This window comes from Trachypithecus francoisi, unplaced genomic scaffold (genome assembly GCF_009764315.1).
Source record: "Trachypithecus francoisi isolate TF-2019V2 unplaced genomic scaffold, Tfra_2.0 Lachesis_group18, whole genome shotgun sequence".
NCBI lineage: Eukaryota > Metazoa > Chordata > Mammalia > Primates > Cercopithecidae > Trachypithecus > Trachypithecus francoisi.
Window position 1 is genome coordinate 38,564,595 of NW_022681463.1, and position 24,164 is coordinate 38,588,758.

At 36.9% G+C, this 24,164-nt stretch overlaps 1 protein-coding gene across 16 annotated transcripts in view; it reads left to right on the forward strand.

Annotated features, from left to right (window-relative positions):
- Positions 1–24,164, forward strand: part of MYCBP2 (MYC binding protein 2) — a 299,211-nt gene that overhangs the window by 86,388 nt on the left and 188,659 nt on the right. For 15 of the 16 annotated variants that reach the window (XM_033177503.1, XM_033177496.1, XM_033177499.1 and 12 more), the window contains exons 16-18: positions 3,401–3,546; positions 4,170–4,271; positions 21,277–21,384. In XM_033177503.1, the coding sequence (XP_033033394.1) occupies positions 3,401–3,546; positions 4,170–4,271; positions 21,277–21,384 (356 nt within the window). The remainder of the gene's footprint in view (positions 1–3,400; positions 3,547–4,169; positions 4,272–21,276; positions 21,385–24,164) is intronic. The other variant, XM_033177504.1, reaches the window with a different exon arrangement.

Here is a 24,164-nt window from a genome sequence, read left to right on the forward strand (position 1 = left end):
ACATAAGATGTGTTTCTATTTATGTCATCTTTAATTTCTTTCAGCAATGTTTTATAGTTCTCATTTCACCTCCTTGGTTAATTGCTAAGTGTATTCTTTTTGATGCTGTGGAATTGTTTCTGTAATTTCCTTTTCATATTGTTCATTGTTAGTGCCTAGAAATACAACTGATTTTTGTGTGTTGACTTTGTATCTTCCTACTTTGCTGAATTCATTTTCTCTATTGGTTTTTTTGAGTGGAATCTTTAGGGTTTTCTACTTATGAGATTGTATTATCTGTGAACATAGATAATTTTACTTCTTCCTTTCTACTCTGGATGACCTTTATTTCTTTTCCTGTCGATTTGTTCTGGCTAGAACTTCTAGTGCTGTTCAGGAGTGGTCAAAGTGGGCATCCTTGTCTTCTTCCTGATATTAGAAAGGAAAAACTTTCAGTCTCTCACCATTATGATGTTCACTGTGTGTTTTTCATGTGTGGTTTTTGTGTTGAGATCATTTCCTTCTATTCCTAGTTTGTCAAGTGTTTTTATTATGAAAGGGCATTGAATTTTGTCAAATGCTTTTTCTACATCAATTGAGATGATCGTGTGTTTCTTTTCTTTCATTCTGTTAATGTATTATATTACGTGGATTGATTTTCGTTTGTTGCATTCCGGGAGTAAATCCCACTTGGTTATGGTGTATAGTTATTTTCATATCCTGCTGAATTTATTTTGTTAGTATTTTGTTGAGGATTTTTACATCATTATTCATACGGGATATTGGTCTGTAGGGTTTTTTTTCTGCCACCTCCTCCGCCCCCTTCTCTCCGGCTCTCCCTCCTCCCTTTCTTCTCTTTCTCCTTCTTCTCCTTCTCCTTCTTCTTTCTTCTCCTTCTCCTCCTTCTTTTCCTGGAACTTCTCCTTCTCCTCCTCTTCCTGCTCCTTCTTCTTCTACTCCTTCTCCTTCTTTTCCTTCTTCCTTCTTTTTTTTCTTCATCGTTTGCCTGACATTGGTATCGGGGTAATCCTGGCCTCAAAGAATGAATTAGTGTTCTCTCTTCTTCAATTTTTTTTGGAAAATTTTGAGAAGAATTGGTGTCATAAATACTATCTTAAAATTAGTGTCAATCTGGCATATTATGTGTCATAGTTTTTACTGTGTAGTAAGTGATCTTCCAAATAGTTTGTAATGCTTGCTTTTAAAAGTGACACATTTCACAGGGTGTCTAGCTATGTCTTTTAAACTGCTGCCAGGTATGTTCTTCCTTTTGTACCTTCCGAAATCTGTATAACCTGGGGTTCAACAAGGCTGTCAAAAGTTTTAAGGACTGATTCAATGAACTACATTAAAGCTATGCCTTCTACAAAATATGTGGCTAAGAAGTTAGCTTCCCTGACCCCAAGTCAGTTTCTGGGAGTGTCTTTGTCAACGAATACCCCATATGGTTCACAATTGATATGAAAGGGATGAAGGAGAAAAAGAACAGGTAATTGGACTCTGTGAAGGGAGAGAATGGGAGGTGATGGCATGTAAAGAAGAGAGGGGGAAGGAGACGTGTGTGTGTGTATATATATGTGTGTGTGTATATATATGTATTTTATTTTTCCTTTCCAATGTGTGGATATTTTTATTTCCTTTTTTTTGTTGTTGTTATTTTATGTTCTGGAATACATGTGCAGAACATGCAGGTTGGTTACATAGGTATGCACATGCCATGGTGGTTTGCTGCACCCATCAACCTGTCATCTACATTAGGTATTTCTCCTAATGCTCTCCCTCCCCAGCCCCCACCCCCCGACAGGTCCCGGTGTGTGATGTTCCCCTCCCTGTGTCCATGTGTTCTCATTGTTCAACTCCCACTTATGAGTGAGAGCGTGCAGTGTTTGGTTTCCTGTTCCTCGGTTAGTTTGCTGAGAATGATGGTTTCCAGCTTCATTCATCTCCCTGCAAAGGACATGAACTCCTCCTTTTTTTATGGCTGCATAGTATTCCATGGTGTATATGTGCCATATTTTCTTTATCCAGCCTATCATTGATGGGCATTTGGGTTGGTTCCAAGTCTTTGCTATTGTGTAGTGCTGCAATAAACATACATATAAACCATTCTTTATAGTGGAATGATTAATAATCCTCTGGGTATATACCTAGTAATGGGACTGCTGGGTGAAATGGTATTTCTAGTTCTAGATCCTTGAGAAATTGCCACACTGTCCTCCACAATGGTTGAACTAATTTACACTCCCACCAACAGTGTAAAAGCATTCCTATTTCTCTACATCCTCTCCAGCACCTGTTGTTTCCTGACTTTTTAATGATTGCCATTCCAGCTGATGTGAGATAGTATCATTGTGGTTTTGATTTGCATTTCTCTAATGACCAGTGATGATGAGCTTTTTTTCATGTTTGTTGGCTGCATAAATGTCGTCTTTTGAGTAGTGTCTGTTCATATCCGTTGCCCACTTTTTGATGGGGTGGTTTGTTTTCTTGTAAATTTGTTTAAGTTCTGCCGCATAAATAAACATCTTCTTTTGAGAAGTGTCTGTTTATATCCTTTGCCCACTTTATGATGAGGTTGTTTGCTTTTCTGTAAATTTGTTTAAGTTCTTTGTAGATTCTGCATATTAGCCATTTGTCAGATGGATAGATTGCAGAAATTTTCTCCTATTCTATAGGTTGCCCGTTCACTCTGATGATAGTTTCTTTTGCTGTGCAGAAGCTCTTTAGTTTAAGTAGATCCCATTTGCCATTGCTTTTGGTGTTTTAGTCATGAAGTCTTTGCCCATGCCTGTGTCCTGAATGATATTACCTAGGTTTTCTTCCAGGGTTTTTCTAGTTTTAGGTCTTATGTTTAAATCTTTAATCCATCTTGAGTTAATTTTTATATAAGGTGTAAGGAAGGGGTCCAGTTTCAGTTTTCTGCATATGGCTAGCCAGTTTTCCCAACACCATTTATTAAATAGGGAATGGAAAATATTACATGAAGCTGGCTGGCAAGCTTAGGCTCTCTTGCTGAAGGCTACCAACACCTGCCTTCACTTATCTGCTGGACAGCAACATTGTTTGGTTGTTTTTCGCCAACCAACCCATCTTGGTCACTTAATCCTAAAGCTTCTGGTGCTTCACTAACTGCAAAAAAACTTTTAAAAATTGTTTTTAAAATAGTGACTTTGATGACAGTTGAATCTGTGTGTATTTTCTGTAGAAATATACCAATTATGCCTATTGGGAGCTTAATCAGAGTCTTGTTTTTAATTATTCTGCTATTTATACCCTTTCTTTAAAATGAGCAATCGTGATCTAAAGAGATGATTTCATTGCTTACTCATTTAACAATTTCAAAAATGTGGAAAATGAGTTATAGAAAAGAGTTTTAAGGAAAAATTAGGAAGATCTCAGTTGTCTTTTTCCGCCCCCCCAGGATCTGTGGTTGTGGTTCCGGAGAATCTGGTTGTGCTGTGTGTGGATGTTGCAAGGCCTGTGCAAGAGAGTTAGATGGTCAAGAGGCAAGACAAAGAGGAATTCTTGATGCAGTGAAAGAAATGATACCTTTAGATCTTCTTTTAGGTAATTTTGATTGATTATACTATGCTACACTGAGTTGTCTTCAACTCATTAAGTCTGACGGTTTAAACAATTTCTTTTAGGTATATGTTAAAAAATTAAGATAATAATTAATGTATGCAATACTGCTCTTATGGTAACTGACAATATGACATTGTTTAAGGGATGAGATTCTTTTTTTTTTTTTTTTTTGAGACAGAGTCTCGCTCTGTTGCCAAGTCTGGAGTACAGTGGCTCAATCTCAGCTCACTGCAACCTCTGCCTTCTAGGTTCAAGTGATTGTCCTGCCTCAGCCTCCCAAGTAGCTGGGAGTACAGGTGCCCACCACCATGCCTCATTTTTGTATTTTTAGTAGAGACAGGGTTTCACCATATTGGCCAGGCTTATCTTGAACTCCTGACCTCAGGTGATCTGCCCGCCTCTGCCTCCCAAAGTGATGGGCCACCATGCCTATCCAGAATGAGATTCTTTTTCCCTTTTTGGCTAAGAATTCTTAAAGTAAAAATATTGTGTGTTTTAGACAATGTTTTTGCTAGCTTTTCTTTCTTGAATTTTAAGTAGTTCTGTTATAGTTATTATATAACATGTATGTTGTTATTATTTATTTTTTTTGGCCAATCCTCTAGCTGTCCCAGTGCCTGGGGTTAACATTGAAGAACACCTTCAGTTACGACAAGAAGAAAAACGGCAACGTGTAATCAGAAGGCACAGATTAGAGGAAGGAAGAGGTAAGATGTAGCTATAGAGAAAAAGTACATGAAAATCCACTTTCCTACCCTATCCTGAAACCACTGAAAAGTTCACACAATAAACTAATTTTGGGTAAGAAATCATCCAAATTAAAATTAATAATATTCTGATAACTCATGAATATAATGTGAAAATATTCAGGGTATTCATAATTGTTCTAATAACATATGTTGAAGATATTTGTAATTGTGCTGGTAATATACGTTTAATTCAGCAGGGTATTTATGGTGTAAGTCACCATATTAAGAATTGTGCCATCTGCCAAGTATCAGTAACTATTAGAAATGGCTACTTTTTAAAAATAGATATTCTCACAACTTGTCCTTCACCCAGACTTTGGACTCATCTATTTGACCGTGGAACAAAATTCAGTTTAGTCTTTTCACTTCTGTTTTCTTTTTTTTTTGAGACGGAGTCTCGCTCTGTCGCCCAGGCTGGAGTGCAGTGGCCGGATCTCAGCTCACTGCAAGCTCTGCCTTCCGGGTTTACGCCATTCTCCTGCCTCAGCCTCCCGAGTAGCTGGGACTACAGGCGCCCGCCACCTCGCTTGGCTAGTTTTTTTGTATTTTTTAGTAGAGATGGGGTTTCACTGTGTTACCCAAGATGGTCTCGATCTCCTGACCTCATGATTCGCCCATCTCGGCCTCCCCTGTTTTCTTATTCTTTTATGCTCCTTATCATTTGGGCATAGTCCTACTATGCTTTGCTCTAGATCAGTGCATAACTATGCTTTCGTGTGTTTTTTTTTTTGGAAAAAGCTCGTTCTAGTTATATACAGGAAGGGTAAGATGGCAGGTCTGCAGGTTTTATTTACAAAGATGTTTATCTTTTCCTCATTGTTTATGATAACTTCTTAGCTTAAAAATACATTTAACTGGCCAGGCATGGTGGCTCACGCCTGTAATCCCAGTGCTTTGGGAGGCTGAGGTGGGCGGATCACGAGATCAAGAGATGGAGACCATCCTGGCCAACATGGTGAAACCGCATCTCTACTAAAAGTACAAAAAAATTAGCTGGGCATGGTGGTGTGCACCTGTAGTCCCAGCTACTCAGGAGGCTGAGGCAGGAGAATCACTTGAACCCGGGAGGTGGAGGTTGCAGTGAGCCATGATTGTGCCACTGCACTCCAGCCTGGTGACAGAGTGAGACTCCGTCTCAAAACAAACAAAAAAATTTTTAACTGTGGTTATAATTGGTATTTGAATACGCAGAGATAAATATATGTATTACTAAAGATTTCCTTGCTCAGTAAATTTTTTTTTTGTAGGATTAAGACAAATTGTTATGGAGGTCTATGATTTTATTCCTCCACTAGGCAAAATTTTGGTTAGAAATGTTTACTGATAATGCATGTTTTAAATGCTTATTAGATACGGCATGATATTTGATGCGTGAAATAAACCTTTTACCCATTTGACCATCATTATACATTTTTTTCCTAGCTATTCTTTTTGTTAATATATGGAATAAGTAGTAAAATATATGATACACATGGTGAATTCTAGTTTTATTAAACTTAAATTGTAAAACATACTTGGCACATGAAGAGTGTTCTTCATAGCATCTGATGAGTGAAGTTGATTGAAAAGGTGAAAATTTACTATTGTTTGACTTTGCTTGCACAATGTTCTTTAAAGGATATTTTAGGCCAGGCGCGGTGGCTCAAGCCTGTAATCCCAGCACTTTGGGAGACCGAGACGGGCGGATCACGAGGTCAGGAGATCGAGACCATCCTGGCTAACACGGTGAAACCCCGTCTCTACTAAAAAAAAATACAAAAAACTAGCCAGGCGAGGTGGTGGGCGCTTGTAGTCCCAGCTACTTGGGAGGCTGAAGCAGGAGAATGGCGTAAACCCCGGAGGCGGAGCTTGCAGTGAGCTGAGATCCGGCCACTGCACTCCAGCCTGGGCGACAGAGCGAGACTCCATCTCAAAAAAAAAAAAAAAAAGGATATTTTAATGAGATTAATATAGATACTGTCAGTATTTACATTATATAAGTATGTGGGAAAATTGCATGTTAAATGTTTCCTACAAAACAGGATAGAATTAAGTTTCTGACATGTGGTAATTAATACTTTTTTGTGTTGATACAATTTTTTAAGATTAGTTATTATATCTGTTTACTACCTCTTTTTTCTTTCTTTAGAAATATTAGGTTGAACGACATGAATGGACCTACAAAATGCAGCTATCTCTTACGTTTAAACTACAGTATAGCACATCCTTACACTTAATTATTCACATTTAATTACTTGCCAAATGCTGTTTATCTTGTTACTCTTTTTCTCTACCCTCCTAAAAAAGCTATTCTTCTCTAGGTATAGTATATTTGTGCATATAGGAAATAAAGGAACATTGAATTGTGCATTGGTAACTTGACATAACTTGGTTGACTGTGGAATATTCTTTTGCCATTTATTTTTAAATTTGACATAAACCTGTGAAACATAATTGTAAACACTAACCCTTTAAAGTTAAAAAAAATCTTCAACTAGTTAAATATTTAAAGAAATTATGTTGTTGTATCTGAATTTCCAAAGATAGATTGAGGTTCTAGGCACTTAGTGTATATTTTGTGACAAATAGGTTTCATCTGCAGTCCTAAATATGTAGAACATCTGTAGAAACACTTTATTCAGATTATTGGTGCACATAAATTTTATCTTGTCCTTATTTTTTGGTAGAACTCTTTCTTACACAGATCACCCTCCTTCATGTTTGTTAAAACAATATGTAGTGAATATCTTTTCTTGATGAGTGGAATCTTCAGTGTGAACCTCAATTATGGCAGTCCTTGCTTTCCATGGTACTGAGATTAACAGAAATTTGTGCACATTGAAACCATGTCCTCCCCTTTCACAGTCACCACAGTTACCTAGAATCATGCAAAAGGAGGACAGAGTTCCCATATGCCTGTGTTTCAGTTAACACAGCACTATGCAAAGTGATGGCTGCTTGTATGTTTTGTTTGATTGTTTATTTATTTATTTTGAGATGGAGTCTCGCTGTGTTGCCCAGCCTGGAGTGCAGCAGCACAGTCTTGGCTCACTGCAACCTCCCCTTCCCAGGTTCAAGCAATTCTCCTACCTCAGCCTCCTGAGTAGCTGGGACTACAGGTGCCCGCCACCATGCTTGGCTAATTTTTGTATTTTTAGTAGAGGCGAGGTTTCACCATGTTGGCCAGGCTGGTTTCGAACTCCTGACCTCAAATGATCCACCTACCTCAGCTTCCCAAAGTGCTGGGATTATAAGTGTGAGCCACTGCACCCAGCCTATTTTATTTTAAAAAAATATTTTTGCATTTGGACAAGAATTCTAACTGTGTATTCATTTTTTAAAAAATCAAACTTCAGAGTCATTCAGTGACTTTGGAAATCCTTATACTGTATTAAGTAATTAAAAAACTATTCTGATATGACACTTTTATGATTTTATATTATTCTTAGCACTCCATTAAGCAATTTTATTTAAAAACACATTTTTATAAGAAAACAAAATTAGATGAATACGATATACCCACACTCCCATAGGGATAAAACAAGAAAGATAAATACCAAAATATTAACAATGCTTTTTCCTGACAGATGAGTTTATAGATGATTTTTTATTTTCTTCTTTACAATTTGTTTCCTAAATATTCTCCAATAAGCATATTAGTGTGTAAATAGAGTAAAAGTTACATTTTATAACTGAAGCCATTTAAAAAAAATACTGATTAGGTTTAAGGCATCTATACTTCGCTTACCTTTGCTTTTTAAGAAATATTTTTATTTTAATTGGATGGAGGAATCTCTTTCAGGTGCTGTGCTTTTCATTACTTTCGGGCCATGGTTCTCAAGTTGTTCTCAAAGGGACCAGCATCACTTGGGCACTTGTTACGAGTGCTCAGGCCCCACTCCAGATCTCTACTGAAGCAAAAACTGGAGGAGTACAGCCAGTAAACTGTGCTTTAAAAGCGTTCCAGGTGATTCTGATGCTCCCAAAGTGTGAGACTTAGTGCGCTAGGTCAATTGTTTGCACTTTGTGGTTTTATCCATTGACCTTCTGTATCAGAATCACCTAGGCCTAATGAATCAGAATTTATGGGTCAAGGGCCTTGGAAACAGATTTGAGTCACTTGCACAGTGTTCTAAAGCTCTTCTCGGGCACTGTGCTAGAAAAGATTGTATTGGCTTTGCTCCCGTAAGGAATAGAAACATCAAATAAAATTTTAGTTTTCCAATTTCCATACATACATGTCTTTTATTTCTTTGGTCTGTTGATACTTTTTAGAAACTAACAATTTAGTAGTATGTTAGTAATTATACTTGCTAGTAATTGGCCTTTACCTGTGTTAACATTTCAGAATTTAAGAATTAGATTATGTTAGATTATTTTACTTGACTTTTCTGTCTTATTTACCAAGTCTGATCTAAGTTTTTCATAGTTGATCAGAACTTTGGGCTCTAGTTCTTTTGTTTTTTTGAGTCAGTGTCTCACTCTGTTGCCCAGACCCGGGTGCACTGGTACGATCTCGGATCACTGCAACCTCTGCCTCCCGGTTTCAAGCGATTCTCCTACCTCAGCCTCCCGAGTAGCTGGGATTATAGGCATGCACCACCACACCTGGCTAATTTTTGCATTTTTAGTAGAGATGGGGTTTCACCATGTTGGCCAGGCTGATCTCAAACTCGTGACCTCAGGTGATCGGCCTGCCTCAGCCTCCCAAAGTGCTGGGAGTACAGGTGTGAACCACTGAGCTCAGCCTGGGCTCTAGTTCTTGTACTAAAGCCTTGCTCAGACAGCCTCAGGCCTGTTGATGTAATTTAGTTACTGTTTTATCACACCAGGTCTCCTATAATGGAATGTGCTATTGAAACCCAAAAAAGCAACGTTATTACTGCTTTTTCATAAATTTTGAACTTTGTCTTTAATTTTAAATCTTTGTGTTATTAATATTCTAGTTAACTTTTTTCTTAAATTTATCTTTTTAGGTATTAATAGTATTCATTTATAGATTTTAGTTCAATGGTTTGTGATAATTTTTTAGATTATATTGCGTTGGTTAATGTATTAACTGTGTAAGTGAGGTGGTTATTCAGTGAAATTCTTAAGTAGGGCTCTTGAAGTCATCAGAAGAACTAATGGATGATTATATTAAGGATTTAATCTTTATATTCCTTATCAGCACTCTGTTTCATAAGGAAAATTAAACTCCAATAATGTTAGCTTTTTCTTCTTTCTTCTAAGTATCCAAGTTTCATAATTATGAGCTGTGGATGGGCTAAACCCATGTCCTGGCTTAACTGGGAGAGTCCCATTTTATAGGTGTCCAGGCATATTTCTTAATAGTGCCCTTTTTTACTCTCAGTAGAGTCTCATTTGGGTAGTAAGTTATATGGTTAGCCTCACTATAGAATATGGTGGTTGAGAGCATCTGTTCTGCAGTTTTTAGACTTGGGATCAAATCCTGGCTTCTTAAGTTTTACCACCTATATATATGACCTTGGAATTTTAATCACCCTGAACATCAGTTTTCTTACCTTCAAAATGGTGATAAATTTACCTACCTACCTAAGGATGTTCATGAGGATTAAGGGATACAGGTAAAAGTGCCTAGCATATACTAATCCCTAAATAAATGCTTCCTGGGGATTGTGGTGGTGGTGGGAGACTATTTAGTAGTCTATACTTTTCTTTGAGCTTGATTCTCTTTCAGCTCTGGCCTTGACTTAATTACTTTTCTTACAACATTGGCATGCTGATCACAAAACTGATTATTACTGGGAAAAATCCACAACAGCTTTTCTAGAATAAAACATTCAATTTTCATAGGAAAAAATTAGTTACAAATTAGAAAAAAAAATATTTTTTTATTTTTGTTATTTTTTTGTTATACTTTAAGTTCTAGGGTACATGTGTACAATGTGCAGGTTTGTTACGTATGTATACATGTGCCATGTTGGTGTACTGCACCCATTAACTCGTCATTTACGTTAGGTATATCTCCTAATGCTATCCCTCTCCCTCCCCCGACCCCACGAAAGGCTCCGGTCTGTGATGTTCCCCTTCCTATGTCCAAGTGTTCTCATTGTTCAATTCCCATCTATGAGTGAGAACATGCGGTGTTTGGTTTTTTATCCTTGCAATAGGTTGCTGAGAATGATGGTTTCCAGCTTCATCCATGTCCCTACAAAGGATGTGAACTCATCCTTTTTTATGGCTGCTACGTAGTATTCCATGGTGTATATATGCCACATTTTCTTAATCCAGTCTATCATTGATGGACATTTGGGTTGGTTCCAAGTCTTTGCTATTGTGAATAGTGCCGCAATAAACATACGTGTGCATATGTCTTTATAGCAGCATGATTTTTAATCCTTTCGGTATATTCCCAGTAATGGGATAGCTAGGTCAAATGGTATTTTTAGTTCTAGGTGCTTGAGAAATCACCACACTGTCTTCCACAATGGTTGAACTAGTTTACACTCCCACCAACAGTGTAAAAGTGTTCCCATTTCTCCACATCCTCTCTAGCACCTGTTGTTTCCTGACTTTTTAATGATCGCTATTCTACCTGGTGTGAAATGGTATCTCATTGTGGTTTTGATTTGCATTTCTCTGATGGCCAGTGATGATGAGCATTTTTTCATGTGTCTGTTGGCTGCATGAATGTCTTCTTTTGAGAAATGTCTGTTCATATCCTTTCCCCACTTTTTGATGGGGTACTTTTTTTTTGTAAATTTGTTTGAGTTCTTTGTAGATTCTGGATATTAACCCTTTGTCAGATGATTAGATTGCAAAAATTTTCTCCCATTCTGTAGGTTGCCTGTTCACTCTGATGGTAGTTTCTTTTGCTGTGCAGAAGCTCTTTAGTTTAATTAGATCCCATTTGTCTATTTTGGCTTTTGTTGCCATTGCTTTTGGTGTTTTAGACATGAAGTCTTTGCCCATGCCTATGTCCTGAATGGTATTACCTAGGTTTCCTTCTAGGGTTTTCATCATTTTAGGTCTAACATTTAAGTCTTCAATCCATCTTGAATTAATTTTTGTATAAGGTGTAAGGAAGGGATCCAGTTTCAGCTTTCTACGTATGCTAGCGAGTTTTCCTAGCACCATTTATTAAGTAGGGAATCCTTTCCCCATTTCTTGTTTTTGTCAGGTTTGTCAAAGATCAGATGGTTGTAGATGTGTGGTATTATTTCTGAGGACTCTGTTCTGTTCCATTGGTCTATATCTCTGTTTGGGTACCAGTACCATGCTGTTTTGGTTACTGCAGCCTTGTAGTGTAGTTTGAAGTCAGGTAGATGCCTCCAGCTTTGTTCTTTTGGCTTAGGATTGTCTTGGCAATGCAGGCTCTTTTTTGGTTCCATATGAACTTTAAAGTAGTTTTTTCCAGTTCTGTTAAGAAAGTCATTGGTAGCTTGATGGGGATGGCATTGAACCTATAAATTACCTTGGGCAGTATGGCCGTTTTCATGATGTTGATTCTTCCTATCCATGAGCATGGAATGTTCTTCCATTTGTTGGTGTCCTCTTTTATTTCACTGAGCAGTGGTTTGTAGTTCTCCTTGAAGAGGTCCTTCACATCCCTTGAAAGTTGGATTCCTAGGTATTTTATTCTCTTTGAAGCAATTGTGAATGGCAGTTCACTCATGATTTGGCTCTCTGTTTGTCTGTTACTGGTGTATGAGAATGCTTATGATTTTTGCACATTGATTTTGTTTCCTGAGACTTTGCTGAAGTTGCTTGTCAGCTTAAGGAGATTTTGGGCTGAGACGATGGGATTTTCTAAATACACAATTATGTCATCTGCAAACAGGGACAATTTGACTTCCTCTTTTCCTAATTGAATACCCTTTATTTCTTTCTCTTGCCTGATTGCCCTGGCCAGAACTTCCAACACTATGTTGAATAGGAGTGGTGAGAGAGGGCATCCCTGTCTTGTGCCACTTTTCAAAGGAAATTCTTCCAGTTTTTGCCCATTCCGTATGATATTGGCTGTGGGTTTGTCATAAATAGCTTTTATTATTTTGAGATACGTCCCATCAATACCGAATTTATTGAGAGTTTTTAGCATGAAGGGCTGCTGAATTTTGTCAAAGGCCTTTTCTGCATCTATTGAGATAATCATGTGGTTTTTGTCTTTGGTTCTGTTTATATGCTGGATTACATTTATTGATTTGTGTATGTTGAACCAGCCTTGTATCCCAGGCATGAAGCCCACTTGATCATGGTGGATAAGCTTTTTGATGTGCTGCTGGATTCAGTTTGCCAGTATTTTATTGAGGATTTTTGCATCAATGTTAATCAGGAATATTGGTCTAAAATTCTCTTTTTTTGTTGTGTCTCTGCCAGGCTTTGGTATCAGGATGATGTTGGCCTCATGAAATGAGTTAGGGAGGATTTCCTCTTTTTCTATTGATTGGAATAGTTTCAGAAGGAATGGTACCAGCTCCTCCTTGTACCTCTGGTAGAATTCGGCTGTGAATCCACCTGGTCCTGGACGTTTTTTGGTTGGTAGGCTATTATTGCCTCAATTTCGGAGTCTGTTAATGGTCTATTCAGGAATTCAACTTCTTCCTGGTTTAGTCTTGGGAGGGTGTATGTGTCCAGGAATTTACCCATTTCTTCTAGATTTTCTGGTTTATTTGCGTAGAGATGTTTATAGTATTCTCTGATGGTAGCTTGTATTTCTATGGGATCCGTGGTGATATCCCCTTTATCTTTTTTTGTTGCTTCTATTTGATTCTTCTCTCTTTTCTTCTTTATTAGTCTTGCTAGCAGTCTGTCCATTTTGTTGATCTTTTCAAAAAACCAGCTCCTGGATTCATTGATTTTTTGAAGAGTTTTTTGTGTTTGCTCTTGCCTCTCGAGTTCTTTTAATTGTGATGTTAGAGTGTCAATTTTAGATCTTTCCTGCTTTCTCTTGTGGGCATTTAGTGCTATAAATTTCCCTCTACACACTGCTTTAAATGTGTCCCAGAGATTCTGGTATGTTGTATCTTTGTTCTCATTGGTTTCAAAGAACATCTTTATTTCTGCCTTCATTTCGTTATGTACCAAGTAGTCATTCAGGAGCAGGTGGTTCAGTTTCCATGTAGTTGAGCGGTTTTGAGTGAGTTTCTTAGTCCTGAGTTCTAGTTTGATTGCACTGTGGTCTGAGAGACAGTTTGTTATAATTTCTGTTCTTTTACATTTGCTGAGGAGTGCTTTACTTCCAATTATGTGGTCAATTTTGGAATAAGTGCGATGTGGTGCTGAGAAGAGTGTATATTCTGTTGATTTGGGGTGGAGAGTTCTGTAGATGTCTATTAGGTCTACTTAGTGCAGAGCTGAGTTCAATTCCTAGATATCCTTGTTAACTTTCTGTCTCGTTGATCTGTTTAATGTTGACAGTGGGGTGTTAAAGTCTCCATTATTATAGTGTGGGAGTCTAAATCTCTTCGTAGGTCTCGAAGGACTTGCTTTATGAATCTGGGTGCTCCTATATTGGGTGCATATATATTTAGGATAGTTAGCTCTTCTTGTTCAATTGATCCCTTTGCCATTATGTAATGGCCTTCTTTGTCTCTTTTGATCTTTGTTGGTTGAAAGGCTGTTTTATCAGAGCTTAGTATTGCAACCCCTGCCTTTTTTTGTTTTCCATTTGCTTGGTAGATCTTCCTCCATCCCTTTATTGTGAGCCTGTGTGTGTCTCTGCACATGAGATGGGTCTCCTGAATACACACACTGATGAGTCTTCTTTATCCAATTTGCCAGTCTGTGTCTTTTAATTGGAGCATTTAGCCCGTCTACGTTTAAGGTTAATATTGTTATGTGTGAATTTGATCCTGTCATTATAATGTTAGTTGGTTATATAGCTCGTTAGTTGATGCAGTTTCTTCCTAGCATCGGTGGTCTTTACAATTTGGCATGTTTTTGCAGTGGCTGGTACCAGTTGTTTCTTTCTATGTTTAGTGCTTCCTTCAGGAGCTCTTATAGGGCAGGCCTAGTGGTGACAAAAATCTCTCAGCATTTGCTTGTCTGTAAAGGATTTTATTTCTTCTTCACTTATGAAGCTTAGTTTGGCTAGATATGAAATTCTGGGTTGAAAATTCTTTTCTTTAAGAATGTTGAATATTGGCCCCCACTCTCTTCTGGCTTCTAGAGTTTCTGCCGAGAGATCTGCTGCTAGTCTGATGGGCTTCCCTTTGTGGGTAACCTGACCTTTCTCTCTGGCTGCCCTTAACATTTTTTCCTTCATTTCCACTTTGGTGAATCTGACAATGATGTGTCTTGGAGTTGCTCTTCTGGAGGAGTATCTTTGTGGCTTTCTCTGTATTTCCTGAATTTGAATGTTGAGCTACCTTGCTAGGTTGGGGAAGTTCTCCTGGATAATATCCTGAAGAGTGTTTTCCAACTTGGTTCCATTCTCCAGTCACTTTCAGGTACACCAGTCAGACGTAGATTTGTTCTTTTTACATAGTCCCATATTTCTTGGAGGCTTTGTTCATTTCTTTTCACTCTTTTTTCTCTAAATTTCTCCTCTGGCTTCATTTCATTCAATTGATCTTCAATCACTGATACCCTTTCTTCCACTTGACCGAATCAGCTATTGAAGCTTGTGCATTCATCTTGTAGTTCTCGTGCCATAGTTTTCAGCTCCATGAGGTTATTTAAGGACTTCTCTATACTGGTTATTCTAGTTAGCCATTCATCTAATCTTTTTTCAAGGTTTTTGGCTTCTCTGCGATGGGTTCAAACTTCCTCCTTAACTAAGAGAAGTTTGATCGTCTGAAGCCTTCTCTCAACTTGTCAAAGTCATTCTCCATCCAGCTTTGTTCCTTTGCTGGCAAGGAGCTGCATTCCTTTGGAGAGGATGAGGCGCTCTGATTTTTAGAATTTTCTGCTTTTCTGCTCTGCTTTTTCCCCATCTTTGTGGTTTTATCTACCTTTGGTCTTTGATGATGATGTCGTACAGATGGGGTTTTCGTGTGGATGTCCTTTCTGTTTGTTAGTTTTCCTTCTAATAGTCAGGACCCTCAGCTGCTGGTCTGTTGGAGTTTGCTGGAGGTCCACTCCAGACCCTGTTTGCCTGGGTATTAGCAGCAGAGGCTGCAGAACACCGAATATTGCTGAACAGCAAATGTTACTGCCTGATCGTTCCTCTAGAAGCTTCGTCTCAGATGGGTACCTGGCCTTGTGAGTTGTCAGTCTGCCCCTACTTGGGGGTACCTCCTAGTTAGGCTACTCTGGGGCCAGGGACCCACTTGAGGAGGTAGTCTGTCTATTCTCAGATCTCAGACTCCGTGCTGGGAGAACCACTGTTCTCTTCAAAGTTGTCGAACAGGGACATTTAAGTCTGCAGAGGTTTCTGCTGCCTTTTCTTCAGCTATGCCCTGTCCCCAGAGGTGGAGTGTACAGAGGCAGGCAGGCCTCCTTGAGCTGCCATGGACTCCCCCCAATTCGAGCTTCCAGGCTGCTTTGTTTACCTACTTAAGCCTCAGCAGTGGCGAGTGCCCCTTCTCAGCCTCCCTGCCGCCATGCAGTTAGATCTCAGACTGCAGTGCTAGCAATGAGGGAGGCCCTGTGGGCCTGTGACCCTCCGAGCCAGGCTTGGGATATAGTCTCTTGGTGTGCAGTTTTCTGAGACCGTTGCAAAACCACAATATTAGGGTAGGAGTCATCCGATTTTCCAGGTGCCCTCTGTCACCGCTTGCCTTGGCTAGGAAAGGGAATTCCCTGACCCCTTGCACTTCCCGGGTGAGGCAGTGCCTTGCCCTGCTTCCTCTCACACTCAGTGGGCTGCACCCACTTTTCTGCCTCCACTGTCTGACAAGCCCCAGTGAGATGAGCCCGATGCCTCAGTTGGAAATGCAAAAATCGCCCCTCTTCTGCATCACTCGAGCTGGGAGCTGTAGACTGGAGCTGTTCCTATTCGGCCAGCTTGGAACTGCCCCCCCTAGAAACAAATTTATTAAACCCTCTTATTTCAAAGTGATTGAGTTGATATTGCTATTAATTTTTGTTTGTTTGTTTGTTTGTTTTATTTTGTTTTGAGACAGAGTCTTGCTCTGTTCTCCAGGCTGGAGTGCAGTGGCGCGATCTCGGTTCACTACAACCTCCACCTCCCAGGTTCACGCTATTCTCCTTCCTCAGCCTCGCGAGTAGCTGGGACTACAGGCGCCCTCCACCACGCCCGGATGATTTTTTGTATTTTTAGTAGAGATGGAGTTTCACCATGTTAGCCAGGATAGTCTCAATCTCCTGACTTTGTGATCCGCCCACCTCGGCTTCCCAAAGTGCTGGTTTACTGACCTAAGCCACCGCACCCGGCATGATGCTATTGCTTTTTAAGCCCTTAAAAACATTATGGTTTTCTTGATTTGATACATCAAATCCAAAATTAGCTGATATTCCAGTAACACATAAAAGTCTCTTTTTAAATTAAAATATTATATGAATCATTTAAAGAATATAAGTAAGAAAAAGATCAGTATAACCCTTTATACAAAAAGAACCATTAGTAGAATTTTAGTGTAATTTCTTACACTTTTTTACTTATTTTATATAATTTCATACTACAATAGATATTGATGTCCTGTTTGTATTCCCTTTAATATTATATCATAAAAGTTTTTTTGTGTTTTATTGCAAATACCATATTAAAGTAATACAGGAATTTAGGTCAAGGTTTTGCATAAACCTATTCCTTAATTCAATTATTGTTTTTATTTCATTGTCATCTTCTAATCAAGTTTTACTTATTTCTGGTTATATCATTGACTGAATTTTGTTTTATGTTTTTGCTTAGTGTTATAATACATATATTTTTATATTTTGCTAGTATTTTACCCCCACCTTCCCATTTCCATCCCCCCCAAAAGTAAATGTTAATAGTCTAATATCTTACTCTATTAAAATATAATCATGTGTAGAGACTTATACATACGTGAAAGTGTAGGCATATGTTTATTTACGGAAGTATTATTATGTATACATTTGGAGCATCTTTTTCTCATTTTACAATACAAGAAGAACACACTCTAGGTCAGTAAGTGTGGATCTACCACATTCTATGCAATAACAACCTAATATCATAATATGGCTATACCATAGTTTATGTGACCATTTTTTATTGATAGGCATTCAGGTTATTGTAGGTTTTTGTGGGTTTTACTGTAATAAATATTCTTAAACTTAGAGCTACATATTAGTGTTTATATAGCAGAGCTTTCCCGAAATAGAATGTATGGGGCAGAGAGTATAACTATCTTAAATTTTAACAGATAATTCACATTGTTTTAAAAATGTTACAGGAATTTATACTCCCTAGACTGATGTATAGGAGTAGTGTTTTCCTCTAGCATCACCTGTATTCGTTATTCTTTTATTTATTATTATTATTTTTTTTTGTAGAGCAGAGTCTTGATATGTTGCCCAGCCTGGCCTCGAACAACTGGGCCCAAGTGATCCTCGTGCCTCAGCCTCCTGAGTAGCTAGGACTGTACAGGCGTGTGCAACCACACCTGGGTTTAGTTACTCTTTTTAATTCTTGGAAAACAGTGGTGAACAATGTTATCTCATTGTTAATTTAACACAAAATCATATTCTGTGTAAAATTATTTCATAAATCTCATTTTAATGGCTGCATATTATTCCATTGAGTAGATGTATGAGAATTTTTAATTAATTACTTTCATTTGGGTATTTTTACATGCTTGCTATAATGAATAAAGTTGTAGTAAACACCTTTGAGGTGAAATCCTTTAAAAATATTTTAGAGTTTTCTTTAGGATAGATTCCTAGTGTGCAGTTACTAGGTCAAAGGATAATAATTTTTAAGATCCTGAAATGTATCACCGAGAGCTTTCTGAAAGGCTTGTACTATTTAACACCACCACTTATTCCATGCTTTCTGCCTGTGTGCCTACAGATGAACTCTGAATTACCCATTGTCTACACATGAGTGTAGCTTCTATTCTAAACCTGGTTATCTCATACCCCTATTTTATTCACTTCTCTCCCAATGAAAGAAAGAAATCACTGAGTTCTATTTATTCAGCCTTCTTAATTCTTTAATAGCTTTTTAATATCTACTTTTCAGAATTTTACTGTTTCCTTAGCTGAGGATGCTTTTCTTCTTTGCCTGAATGACAGCAAAAAGCCTTTTAACTGGCCTTACCTCCACTCTTATCATCTTCTAAGCCATTAGCCACCTTCTTTCCAAAATATTCATTCTGCAATACAGATCAGATCAGTAGCACTTCTCTGTTTAAAACCAAAAGGCTGTTCATAGTCCTTAGAATGAAGGGTACACTTTTATCTCTACAGCCTCATCTCTCTCTATTCTCATTTCTTTTCCCTATCCCCTCTTTTTTTCCCCCTATCTCTGAACCTTTGTGCTGCTTGCTACCTCCTTTATTTGACCTCATCTTATGTGGTGGTTTCTTTTATCTCTATACTGTCTACCTTCCGACCTTCAAGTTTTGTTGGCTTCTCCTCCAGTTTGTGTGCCTCCTTTAGTCATAGCACACTGTCATAATTTCTTGTTTAGTTGTGTGTAAACCCTCCCTCCCCTCATTAGAATGTGAGCTTCTTGAAGCAGAGATTGTATCTTGTTTATCAAGGGTTCCCAGAACTTCACATGGTACCTGTTAGTACCATGATTTGTAGTATGTCTTTGTTGACTAATTGAAAGCAGTTTAGGGACTTATCATCTCTAGAATGAAGTTTTATGGTATAAAAAGGTTTTAATTATCTGCTTTTTTGGATGCCTTTCCAAACAAATTTCCCAAGACTTTTGCTCCTTCACATATACTCTGTAAAAGTCAGCTACGTGTGTTTTTAATGACTATACAATGCTGTTTAACATCTTTACACTTTTATAAAATCCTAATTTATATCCTATTCCTTTTAACTGGAATGCCCTCCCTTCCTTGCCTTTTCTCTTGTTAAACTTTTTGTCATTCTTTGAAACCTCGCTGATTGTCCTGAGTTTATTTAACATCTTTTCATCCTTCAGGACGTAGTGTGTATAGATTTCTTTTATAGCATTTATTGTAATATTTCATAGCTTGTGTTTTTCTTTTTTTTTTTTCTCCTAGTGGACTGAGTTCCAATGAGAGCTATATCTTTGTCATTATATTCATTTCACCTAGTGTCTGCTAAATAAAAGATTATCAGGAAATTTGGTGAATAAATTAGTGACTCAGCTATATTTGAAGAAACATTATTTTAGCCCATGGGATACAATATTATTTTAGAGCCTGATTGCTTTAATTTTTAGACATGATTGCCCCTGGGCCTTTTTGATTTATAAATCAAAAGAATCTAAAAAGATTGAATTTAGCAAGACACTAAATGGATGTGGGTGTAATGTATTTTCATGAGGAGAAACAATATTGTAGACAGACCATAGAAATCAGAAAATGGTAATATAACAATATTATTACCTTAATATCTATAACTTTTTATAGAGTTGAAAAATACTTTTTATAGTAATTTACATGTCTGCTTTGTAACAGTTGAGAAATAATGCATGTTAAGAAAATAAGACATTTTGTTCATATTTGAAATATCAATTTTATTACATTTTAGAAATGGAACTCAGTTTACATAACCTTAGCTTGAAAATAATTGGTACTGCATTACTGGGAAATAACTTACTCTTCTGTTAACATTAAATTAGCATGTTTCTATCTGTAGTAGTCATAGAATATGTTATTCATGGTTTTTCATACAATTTGAGGTATTTGCATTCTTGTTTATATCTGGAAACATAATTGAAATATGGTTCCTTTACCCACTTGTACATTTAATTTAGGGTACTTTGGTATTGAATTTGACATTTATGAAATTTTATTAGAGGGCAATAAGCTTAATTTGTCCTATCATTAGAAAAATTAATTAAACTGAAGATCAGTAGGGAATCATAAAAAAACTTGTTTTAATTAAAAATGTTCATTGCTTATATAGTGTCATAATTCCTGTTTCAGTTAATGGTAACCTGTCAAATTTAGAGTGTTTTCAAATTTGAAGACATTTTTGATGTTGTTAAAACTCAAGGAAACTTAGTTCTGCTGTATAAGAAAAAAACTAAAATTTTAAATTATAACTTAAGTTTATTTTTCTTTTCAAGGTAAATGTTAATGGGAAAAGTGATTTATTTTATTTTATTAAAATAAATTTGGCTGTAGATTTTTTACTTAAATACCATATAAGTGGAAAGAACTATAACCTGTGTGGGTATGTATTTGTATATGTATATATATGTACCTAGTGGCATTTTAGAAGAAATGATTTAATGAAAAATGTTTCCAAAATGTTATTTGGGTTAAGTGCCCCCTTTACCATCAATATGAAGCCCAGGCTCCTTCCTTTCTGTCTCTCTCTTGTTCTGTGTGTGTGTGTGTGTTTGTGTGTGTGTGTGTGTGTGTATACATATATCTATATGCAGAATATAGACATTTTTGTTTTGTTTTTGATCATCTGGTTTTCTTAACCTCTATGATGTGTAGTAAACTTGGTAACATTTTTATTTTGGTTTTGTAGCAAGATTAATACAAATATTAAACCTGGAAGACCTTGTTAAAACGTAATGGTTAATTTAAAAATTAGTTTTTATGTTTCAGTGGAAAGATATTTGTCTTCAGTGAACACATGGCTTACTGACTGTGAATATATATGATATTAAAAAGTATTTGTAAGATAATTTGATTGATTTAAGTTGAACTTCTCCATTATCTATTTGAGACTATTAGTAACTACTCAATAATTTTATAAGTATAGAAGATGGGATTTGTACTTTATAAATTATATTTAAGGTATTAACTTTTATGTGAAATGGTAAGTTATGGGTGGGGGTGGGGAGCTGGAGTGGGGAAATTGGAAGAAAAGTAAAATGTCCAAAACCATGAAGAATAAATTTTTATGCTTTTTAGTTTGAATTATTTTTTGTTCATTATAGTGTTTTCATTTTGTGAGTTTTTCTATGCACATACAAAATGTTTCTCCTCAGGCGCCCTTGTATTTGCTGGTCCTATTTTTATGAACCATCGAGAACAGGCTCTAGCCAGACTCAGATCCCATCCAGCACAGCTAAAGCATAAACGGGACAAGCACAAAGGTATTTGGTCTTCCTTATCACCTAGGTGGGATACTTTCCCAATTTCTTCCACTTATTTGAATTTTGTCTCGGGGAAAATGCACAAACCTGATTCTTCTACTTTGCTTCTATCATTATGATGTAGCCTGAGGAGAAAGAACATGCTGAAAGTGGTACCATTTGTCAGTGACTGTCATGCTTCTTGTTTCATTTTTTGTTGTTGTTAGCTGTCATAAAGGAGACATTTTACAATATATTTTTTTTCCATTTCTTTTCAAATTTCAAAAAATTAAGGGAAGGTGGAAAAAATTATTGCCCTCTATCTTACATCCTTTGTTATTTGCTCTTTAATGACTGATCTGGCCTTTTACAATTCTTTTTTGAATGCTGTTTATATGCTTTAGGATGAACAATATTACTAAATTCAGTATTAAATGATGATAGTAAGACTGCCATTACACTTTTCCACTGTTTATTAATTAAGTTTACATATACAACAAATGAATATACAAATATTTGATGGTTGTGGGTTAAGTAGAGATAAGTGCAAGCAAAGCACAAATCATGAAGACTTTCTCTAGTCCCTGGCATTGGTCAGAGGGCTCTCCTAGTCTGTGAGGAAGTAGGAATCTAGCTTGGTATTATTGTTCTTTGAGATCTCAGAGTTCTGGGTTAATTAAATATATTCTTAAAGCATGCTTATTTTCTTATAAACCACAAATTATGGGTCAGCTAAGATCAGGAAAGAATTTAATACGAGGAATTTATAAATTTATATAAAATATTTGCCTTGTATCCTGGCCTTTGAACCAGTGCTCTTCCTTGGCTAGCACAACTGAAAATTGCTATTTTCTTAAATGCCTAAGATAGGTCCTGCAAAATAGAATAGGAAGTTTTAAAACATGCTTTCCATGTGGACAAATTAATCTAATTAATATTTGGATCCTTTTCTTTCTTTTTTTTTTTTTTGCTGCAAAACTGTCATAGTGTAATTTTAAAAAATTTTCTTAGGCAATGTAGTTTAATGAACTTTATTTTGATCTGCCTCTTTCAGTCTGTCAGTTTGGCACTCAAAACAAAAACATAAAATAGACAAAACTCATCTTTAGTAAAGGTATAAATAGAGCACAACTTAAGATATACTCTGCAGAAATAAAAATAGTATTTTAAATCTAATGCAATTAACCACAGTAAAATTTGTGACTGCTTTATTTACTGAGTGCTTTAACAATGCCATAAATATTTAAGGAATTTTCAACCTGAGACAGCTGATTCCAAAAAGAAAAGATATATATAAGGAGTAATATTTGGAGTATGCAATGAAATTGTTATTGCCAGAATGTCTGATCTCTTATGATTTCTACTATGTCACAATTTGAACGGATTTTTTTCGATTTCTTTCTCCCTGCAAATATATGAAAGTGAAGCTTTTCCCAATAGTTTACCTGAGGTTAAATATTCACATTTCATGAAACAGTTTAAAACCTTTTCAGCTCCATGTGAGTATCTCATGGACAAGTATCTTTATTCTTTCCAGATTTTTAAATGAAATGTTAAATGAGGACCAAGGTTACAAATTTAAAGCAGACTTTTCCCAATGTCACATAATGATTGGCTGTAGAAATTATTCAGTGAGGCTGGACACAGTGGTGCACGCCTGTAATCGCATTATTCAGTGAGGCTGGGCACAGTGGCGCACGCCTGTAATCGCAGCACTTCAGAAGGCTGAGAGGGGTGGATCACTTGAGGTCAGGAGTTCGAGACCAGCCTGGCTAACATGGCGAAACCCCATCTGTACTAAAAATACAAATAATAATAATAATAATAAGCCCAGTGTGGTGGCACATGCCTGTAATCCTAGCTACTCAGGAAGCTGAGGCACGCGCACAATAATCACTTGAACCTGGGAGGCAGACGTTGCAGTGAAAAAACAAATTGTTCAATGATAGCTAGCCTTAAAGTTTGTTTGTCAGGGGGTTACTTTATAACAAGTTTCTTTGTATACTTGTGGCAACCACTCTGTGAGGACCTACTTTGTAATATCACAGTGTAGGACCAGTTTTATTGGATTTTAGGGTTTTAAAGAGTGAGATAGTTTTCTCTTTTTACTCCACAAATACATTTACAATGCAAATAATAATTTATCAATTGGTACCCTGGTTTTTTTTGTAAAGAGTATTAATTTACTGCTCACTAATTTCCCTCCAGCCACTAACCATTTACACTCACTGTCTTGTCATTTAATTCTCTCTCCATTCACTGCTTTTACTTTTACGGCATGTCGAACATCCTTAATTTGAAAATTCTAAATGCTCCAAGATCTGAGCAGCAACACGAAGCCCCCAAATGGGAAATTCCACACCTGACCTCCTGTGACGGGTTGCAGTCTCAGCACACACCTTATTCAGTGTCCTTAAGTAAAAACAATCCTCTCAGCCCTCTTCAGCTGTGATAAAGCTTTTGCATGCACAGCATGATGGTGACACCAATCACAGTTTGTCTACATGGGTGGCGGGAAGTACCTTTGCTTTCTGATAGTGCAGGGTATACAAATTTTCTTGCACCAAATTATTTAAAATATTGCATAAAATTATCTTCCGGTTATGTGAGTAATGTGTATATGAAAAACAATGAATTTCACATTTGGACTTGGGTCCCATCCCCAAGATACCTCATTACATATGTGCAAATATTCCAAAAGTTGAATAAAGTCCAAAATCCAAAACACTTCTGATCCCAAGCTTTTCAAATAAGGGATGCTCAACCTTTACATATTTTCATAGTCTTGATAAATATTTTTT